At 37.5% G+C, this 8,877-nt stretch overlaps 2 protein-coding genes across 2 annotated transcripts; one reads left to right on the top strand and one right to left on the bottom strand.

Annotated features, from left to right (window-relative positions):
* Nucleotides 1-627: 627 nt before the first annotated feature.
* Nucleotides 628-2,577, bottom strand: LOC110224266 (pentatricopeptide repeat-containing protein At1g64100-like). The gene is made up of 2 exons (XM_021010242.1): nt 1,027-2,577; nt 628-850 (listed from the first exon to the last, which is right to left on the bottom strand). The coding sequence occupies exons 1-2, from the start codon at nt 2,536-2,538 to the stop codon at nt 827-829; spliced, it is 1,536 nt and encodes a 511-aa protein (XP_020865901.1). The 5' UTR covers nt 2,539-2,577; the 3' UTR covers nt 628-826.
* A 675-nt stretch (nt 2,578-3,252) lies between these two features.
* On the top strand, nt 3,253-8,229 carry LOC9324031 (transcription elongation factor SPT6-like). The gene is made up of 4 exons (XM_021010314.1): nt 3,253-3,425; nt 3,508-7,160; nt 7,236-7,577; nt 7,941-8,229. The coding sequence occupies exons 1-3, from the start codon at nt 3,407-3,409 to the stop codon at nt 7,560-7,562; spliced, it is 3,999 nt and encodes a 1,332-aa protein (XP_020865973.1). The 5' UTR covers nt 3,253-3,406; the 3' UTR covers nt 7,563-7,577; nt 7,941-8,229.
* The last annotated feature ends 648 nt before the right edge of the window (nt 8,230-8,877 follow it).

Raw genomic sequence — 8,877 nt, 5'->3', positions numbered from 1 at the left:
GACGATGGAGCAAACAAGAGTGTGTGTAGTAAAGTGTGAACCCTTGAGAATCACAAAACCACGAATCCGTTCAATTGGATTGGCACAGTGACCGGTTTATCAATATTGTCTCTCACACGCTTCGCCGATAACAAACCAATCCGATTACAAGAAGAAGAAGAAATAGAAGAACAAGAGAAGAACCCTAACCCCGATCATGCTATCTCTCTCTGACGCACACAAAATATCTGAAAAAGATTAGATTGCAGAAGCCAAGCAAGTTCATTTCATGCTCTGTTTCAGGTTGCAGAGTCGGTTACGACTCAAAACAGACTAATGGCTCCACTCATATGAGTAAATGTTTCATCATTCTTTAAGCTCCATTAAAAGTCTCTAGAGAAGACAGAGTCTTCCATTCATTAAGCACACACTGGTTCATTCAATCGCATTCTTACATGCTCTTTGGGATCTCTGTTTCACATTCTTGTCCAGAAAGTCATGAAACATGCAGTATTGTTATACTATATAGTCCAAATCTGCAACTATTCAATCCAGTCTACATGTGTTGCAAAGAGACACGTACCTGATTGAGCAGCAGCCCCAAAGAAAGACAGAAGCAATCTTCAATAGAGACATCAGAACAAAGTATAAAGATGAACTTAGCAAATGAATTAAGAAGGCATATCCAACAAGTTCTTTTTGTAAAATTGACCATCTCATAACTTATCTCATTTCAACAGTAACATAAATAAACACGACAAAAAAAAAAAAAAAACAAGTGTAAGTGGAACATCAGAATCGAAATCGATCAAGCAAGAAGCAAAATGGCATTGAATCTTCCATTCTTTCATTCATCCTCCAGATGATGATCCTGCAAAGCAAACACACTAAGCTAATCAGAGAGGGTTAATCTGGACTCTCTATCTTAAAATTGACTTGTACTTTCAATAGCTCTGAAGCCAAAGCTAGATATATATATGCACACATTCTTCTCAAAAACCCAGAAGGAAAATAAATAAGCTGGACAAAAATGTGTCAAGGACATACCACAGTCGTCTGCAGATCCACCAATATTGCCACTGCCTTTCGTAGTTCCTTCTTCCTACATAAGCCGGCCAACATACTGTGGAAAGTGATGTAATCTGGAGCCACACCACTAGAAATCATCTCATTGAGAAGGTCTTGAGCGGCATTAAGATCACCCATTTGACAAAACCCATGAATCAAAGTATTGTAAGTAACTGTAGTAGCAACTATTCCTCTTCGATGCATCTCGCAGAAAATCTCCATTCCATCGTCAACCCTTTTAGCCTTACAATAGCCATTAATTAGGGTACTACAAGTAACTACGTCCGGAGAGCAGCCCTTGCTAGCTATCGAATCAAACATACGCTTTGCATCATCTAGACGATTCAGTTTGCAAAATCCATCGATCATTGAGGTATAAGTGATTGTATTAGGAAATATACCCCTACGAAGCATCTCCTCGTATAATTTTTCAGCCTCAACGAGCTTCCCTTCTTTGACAAATGCGTTGATCAATGCACTGAAAGTTACAACATCAGGATTTACTTGCCTTTCAATCATATCACGCAACAATTGCTTGGCATCACTCCATTTACCAGAACTACAACAGGCGTCTATCATACAGTTGTAGGTATGAACATCGGGAAAAATTCCTTGGTCATGCATTTCAGCGAAAAGATTTTGAGCATCGCTATGATGTCCGTCTTTGCAAAGGTGATCAATGATGGCACTATAGATTACAACATTGGCTTTGATGTGGCGTTCCTCCATCTTCCTAAGCAGATTCAAGGCCGAGTCAGTGTCACCCATCTTACACATTCCATTGACAATTGTTCCGTAAGTAACTACGTCAGGTTGATGACCATTTTCAACCATCCGATCAACAAGAGCTAGTGCTTGGAGAACTCGACCCTCACGGCAAAGACCGTTCATTAACGTGTTAAACGTTACGACATTGGGTGTTAATCCAGTTTCAACCATATGATCAAATAAAGCTAAGGCTTCAGAAATCCGATCTTCGAGACATAACCCATGGAGCAGCGTGCTATACGTAACAACATTGGGCTGGAAACCAAGTTTAGTGATCTTCCCGAATGTCGACAAAGCAAAAGACAACTTATGACAGTCGCAGAAACACTTTATGAGAATACTGAAGCTGTAGATATCAATTGGAATCCTCCGCAATTCCATCTTCTGATAGAGAGAAATCACAACATCGGGCCGTTTCATTCTCACGATGACACCCGTTAGTTTGTTGAAATCAACAGCCGGATAGAAGGTACGAGATCGAACCATATCATCGAACAATTCGATCGCATCATCAAAGCATTTGATATAATGAGATCCACTTCTCAGTTTCAAACTCTCTCCTTCAAAAGTTCCTTTGCGACCACTGCAATGGACTGGCAAAGAAGGTAGACGCTTTCTAATTGTACCTTTCTGGGCGACGCGACGATGAATCAATCTCGTGCTGATCAATCTAGCAGCAGCATTGGCAGAAGAAGATTCCGATCTACAAACCCTAGCCAACATTTTACTCTGACAATTGAACGGATTCGTGGAGCTAACGAGAGTGAGTGAGCCCTTGACAACCAAAAGACGACGACCGGTTTGATTGGATTGGCACAATGACCGGTTTAATTTAATTGGATTGATTCGTTGACCGGTTCAGGTTGATGACCAGTTTAATTGTATTGGATCATTAATAGGCAATCTGAACACAATAATAATAAGCAACTGCCTATGCATACTCTGTGATTTCTTTTTTTTTTTTTGTCGGCCAATTGTTTTATTAGATAATATGAACAGGATACATCATTTTTGTTACACATCGCATACTCTGTGATTTCAGTCCGTTTGATTTTTCCATTTTTTTTTTTTCTCATTTTTCGTAAACCTCTAATTATTCTATTGTGTAAGAAAATAACCTAACCTTTAAATTAAAAATCATTAATGTAATAGAATAACATTCTTTTTGGCACCGTTAAGCGCCTTAATAACTAGGCTTAAATTAAAGCCCTTTGTCAAGAAATGTGATAAGAAATTATCAATCGAAGATTGTATAAATATGGAAAATAAATCTTTTAGTAAATCGAAAATAAATTCAAATACAAATATTTTTAGATTATTGAATTAGGAATTTTATATATTTTAATATAATAATATTTATTAAATATTAGCTACAAAGAGATCCATAATTTTGATTTTTTAAAGAAATGTTTCAAAACTGCAATTAGTAGCCTCTTAATGCTTTTGTGAACCCTAGAACTACGAAAGCCTTCTTCTTTGTTTCTCCTCGCAAAAATCACAATCAAATTGTTACTATCTTCACGATCACAGAGTTTTTAGGGTTGATCACCACCTTCATCGATTTCATATAGCTAAATATTTTAACATAATCATGCAGAGGATCAACGAAGGTACATAAAAAGCTCTGCTTTTAAAATCCCTAATTCTCTGTTTTTTCTTTCTTCTGAAGTTTCGACTCTGTTTTTGACACAGAGCCACAGATTCACTACGACCCAGTCGAGAATAGAGACAACGATGATGAAGAAGAAGATGAGCATGATCAGTATGAGTATGGAGATGGGTTTTTAGTGGATAGTTCTGATGATGGAGAAGAAGAAGAAGAAGAAGACGAAGAACAGAGACATTGTAATGAGAAAAAGAGTAGAAATCGAAGGAAGAAAGACGAAGCCTTTAGTCTTCACGAAGATGATTATCTTCTTCTAGAAGATAACAACGTCGATTTCCAAAGAAACAAGTATAAACGTTTGAAGAAATCTTCAGAGGAAGAGGAAGAAGATAAGATCAATGAGGATGATGATGATGATTTGAGTCACTTCATTGTAGATGAGGATGTTCCTGGTGATCATGGATGGAGGAGGAAGATAAATAAATTCAAGCAAGGAACTGATTCCAACGCTTTACGATACGCTAACGCTAATGATATATTTGGTGATCCTGAAGAATTGTTGAAACTTCGGAGAAAGGATTTAGCGTATAACGAAAAGATCGAAAGAAAGTTAGAAGATGAGTTTGAACCAATTGTTCTCTCTGAGAAGTATATGACACAGAAAGATGATGAAATTAGGAAGCTTGATGTTCCTGAGAGAATGCAGATATTCGAAGAAGTCACTGGAAACGCTCCCGTCGATGATATTAGCATTGAAGAAGAGAGCAACTGGATTTATGCTCGATTGGTTCAAGAACATGGTCCAAGTTTTTTGGTTAACAAAGATGACATTGTGAGATTTTTGGAGATGTCTCATGTGCAGAAGTTAGAGATACCGTTTATAGCTATGTACCGGAAGGAGCAGTGTCGGAGTTTGTTGGACAGTTCTGATGATGATGGTAGTGATTTCAATCTTCTCAAGAAGCTTGAGACCAAGTGGAATAAAGTCTTCTGGATGATTCAAGATTTGGATAGAAAGTGGCTTCTTCTTCGGAAAAGGAAAACCGCGTTGTTTGGTTACTTTACCAAACGTTTTGAAGAAGAAACCTGCAGGTCTGATCTGAATAAGAGTCTTTTTGAATCGGTTATGAAGTCTCTTAAAGCGGCGGAGACAGAGAGAGAAGTTGATGATGTAGACTCAAAGTTCAACTTGCATTTTCCTCATTGTGAGATCGATGAAGGACAGTATAAGAGGCCGAATAGGAAATCGCATTATAGCATCTGTAGCAAATTTGGAATCCGGGAATTTGCAAACAAGTTTGGTTATAGCGCTGAGCAATTGGGATTTGCGTTGTCTCTTGAGAAAGTTTTTGTTGATGAGCTTGAAGATGCAAAGAAAACACCAGAGGAGATGGCATTGTACTATAAATGTGCAATGTTTGAAGATCCTCAAGTTGTTCTTAAAGGCGCACGGCATGTGGCTGCGGTTGAGATAAGCTGCGAGCCATTGATTAAAAAGTATGTTCGCGGGATTTATATGGAGAATGCAGTAGTCTCAACGAGTCCAACACCAGATGGGGATGTGGTTATAGATTCTTTCCATCGGTTTTCTGCGGTTAAGTGGTTACGCGAAAAGCCATTGAGAAAGTTTGAAGGTACACAATGGCTTCTTATTCAGAAAGCAGAAGAAGAGAAGCTTCTTCAAGTAACTTTCAAGCTGCCTGAGAATCAGATGAATAGGATAATTAGTGAATGCAGTGAACACTATCTAAGTGTTGGTGTTAGTAAGTATGCTCAACTCTGGAATGAGCAGAGGAAATTGATACTGGAGGACGCGGTTCACGGTTTTCTTTTGCCGTCAATGGAGAAAGAAGCAAGATCCTTGCTAACTAGCAGAGCGAAGACTCGGTTGCTTTCAGAGTATGGACAGGTTTTATGGAAAAAAGTGTCTTCAGGGCCATATCGAAGGAATAATAATAATACCTCGGATGAGGAAGCTGCGCCGAGGGTCCTAGCTTGTTGTTGGGGACCTGGAAATCCAGAAACTACATTTGTGATGCTTGATTCATCGGGAGAGTTGGTTGATGTGCTTTACGCAGAATCCATTGCATTGCGGTTTCGGGATGTAAATGACCAGAAACGTAAAAAGAAGGATCAAGATCGTCTTCGAAAGTTTATAAGAGACCATCAACCAAATCTTGTGGCTTTAGCAGCTGCAAATTTGAGTTGTGTACGTCTGAAGGATGAGATTTATGAGGTTATATTCCAAATGGTGGAAGAACTGCCGTCTGTTGTAGAAGCTGGGATTTATGACTTACCAGTGGTTTATGCGGATGAATCTCTTCCTAGGCTATACGAAAATTCTAGAATCTCAAGAGAACAACTACCTCAACAGGCAGGGATTGTGAAACGCGCAGTTGCTCTTGGACGTTATCTCCAGAATCCATTAGCAATGATCTCAACCTTATGCGGTCCAGGTAAAGATATTTTGTCATGGAAGCTACATTCTTTGCAAGATTTTCTTGATCCAGATGAGAAGTATGAGATGGTTGAGCAAGTTATGGTTGACTTAACAAATCAAGTTGGAATCGACATTAATCTGGCTGCGAGCCATGAATGGCTTTTTGCTCCTTTACAGTTTGTTTCAGGGCTTGGCCCTAGGAAAGCTGCATCTTTGCAGAGGTCTCTTGTTAGATCTGGTTCGATATTTGTCCGCAAGGAACTGATAAATCATGGGATTGGTAAAAAACTTTTCGTAAATGCAGCTGGTTTCTTACGGATTCGTAGGAGTGGGTTGGCTTGTAGTAGCAGCCAATTTATTGACTTGTTGGATGACACTAGAATACATCCGGAATCATACGGTCTTGCGCAAGAATTGGCGAAAGATGTTTATACTCATGATACTGTAAGAGATGATGAGGATGATGCAATAGAGATGGCGATAGAGTATGTAAGAGATGAGCCAGCTTCTTTGAGGAAAATCGTTCTTGATGAGTATTTGAGAAGCAAGAACCAAGAGAATAAGAAGGAAACTTATAGTTTTATCATGAGAGAATTAAGCTGTGGTTTTCAGGATTGGCGAAGTCTGTTTAAAGAGGTTGATCCAGATGAAGAGTTTTATATGATTTCTGGTGAAACCAAAGAAACTATTGGTGAAGGGAGAATTGTGCAGGCCACTGTTAAGAAAGTATCAAGTGGTAAAGCCAAATGTGTATTAGATTGTGGATTACCTGGGATTCTCTTAAAGGAAGATTACTCGGATGATGGTAGAGATATCGTTGATTTATCAAACAAACTGTGTGAAGGCTATATCGTCACTTGCAAGGTCAAATCGATTCTAAAGCAAAGGTATCATGTGTTACTTGTCTGCAAAGAAAGCGAAATGAGAAAGAACAGGAATCTCCGGGATGTCGATGATTATTACCACGAGGAGGAACGAAAAAATGTCCTGATAGAGAAAGAGAAAGCCCCTAAAGAGAAGAAGCAGTTTAAGTCTCGGATGATTGTTCATCCTCGGTTTCAGAACATCACTGCTGAGCAAGCAACAGAGTATTTGTCTTATAAGAATATTGGAGAAAGCATTGTTCGTCCAAGCTCACGAGGACTGAATCATCTGACTTTGATGATCAAGATTTTCGATAATGTGTATGCTAACAAGGAGATAATCGAAGGTGAGAAGGAGAACAAGGACATAGTGAGCTTACAACGTATTGGGAAAACATTGAAAATTGGGATTGAAACCTTCGAGGATCTAGATGAGGTTCGTCTTTATATTCTTATAAATTTCAGTTTTGATATACGAATGAAAACACTTACTCGTTTTAAAAAATTTCAGGTAATGGATCGGTATGTTGATCCTTTGGTAACTCATCTTATGACAATGCTAAACTACCGCAAATTTCGGACTGGGACAAAGTCGGAAATAGATGATCTTCTTCGGGTTGAGAAGGGCGTAAATCCGAAAATGGTAGTTTACAGTTTTGGTGTTTCGCATGAACATCCAGGGAGCTTTATATTGTCTTACATACGATCCGCAAACCCGCACCATGAGTATATCGGTTTATATCCAAAGGGATTCAAGTTCAGGAAAAGAATGTTTGGAGATCTTGATAAGCTTGCTGCTTATTTCAAGAGACATGTTGATGATCAAGGCCATTACTAATCAGTGAACTTTAAGGTACTATTTATTTATCTGAATTTATGAATTGTTCTACTCTTTAGCGCAAAGCCTTTTTTAGACCGATTGCTTTTTAGGCAAGAAATCTATACGGGACAATACTTTTGTTTTTGGAACGTAATTAGGTCTGTTGTTTAGTAGAACTATAGAATGTGATTCAACTTATGTTAGTAGTCAAAAGTGATAAAGATCCCACAAGAAATGTGAAGAGACAAAAGATTAAATTAGTTAGCTGTTTATTGTGAACAGAGTTTTGTTTCATGGATTTCTTTTTTCCGTTACTTTTGGGTTAAATGTTTGATTTTTAGATTCATTTATGTATCAATTGATGTTCTCTTACTTTTTTTTTTTTTTTTTTGGCAGATTGATTTCAAGGTATGGTTTTGCTGATGTTTGGTTCAAGTACAAGAACTACTTTGATATCGTTAACTTTATATCAATGACAATTCATATTACGCCAATAAGAAATTAGGTTATTAATTTCATATCATCGCCAATGAGTCAATTTACTTATTTTTTTCCCTCGTGTGTGATTGAGCCAATCTCTTGGTTTTACTATCGATGAAATATTTCATTAGAAGATTAGTGCTATGTTTATGTTCCCAATTTACTTTACAGTAATCATTTTCATAAGCTTGTTTTTTTTTTTTTTTTTTTTTGTCATATAAGCTTGCTTGTTTGTCCCAAAGAACCAAAGAGTACAATCGTATTATTTATTTAATTATTATTAAGGAGATGGCTGACAAAAAAAATATGTATATCAAGAAGATGGAAAGTGTCTTCTATTTATTCTTATTACATAAATCAATCTAAATTTATGAAAGTTAAAATGAAAAAAAAAAAATAAAAAAAAAAATAAAATAGTGGAAGCCCCTTGGTCCATTGGTTGACCAAGGGTTAATCAATGCTTCTACACCAAGAAGTCTGGGGTTCGAGTCCCAGATATTACGATTTATTAATAAATTTGCAGATTAAAGGAGGCAAGTGTGCAGAAGATCTCCAGCGAAGTACAATTATAGCCGTTCGCCAAGATTCTACGCAGAGAGAGAAGTGTCGTCAGGTCGTGGATCATTGAAAGTGTCCGTCAAAAGCATGGAGAAGGAAGTGTCATCTGTCGTGGATCTAATAAGGGTCGGAAGGAATTGTCCGTTGTAGATCGTCTATGTAACAGATATCATAATTTGCAATAAATAATAAATCTAGACGTAAAAAAAAAACTGAAAAAAAAAATTAATTGAACAACTTGTAAAGTTTTTTGCAACATTTATTAATTTTTATTGCAATATATGAAAATATACGT

The sequence above is a fragment of the Arabidopsis lyrata genome (genome assembly GCF_000004255.2).
Source record: "Arabidopsis lyrata subsp. lyrata unplaced genomic scaffold ARALYscaffold_2, whole genome shotgun sequence".
Taxonomy (NCBI): Eukaryota; Viridiplantae; Streptophyta; class Magnoliopsida; order Brassicales; family Brassicaceae; genus Arabidopsis; species Arabidopsis lyrata.
This window is presented reverse-complemented; position numbering and strand designations above follow the sequence as displayed.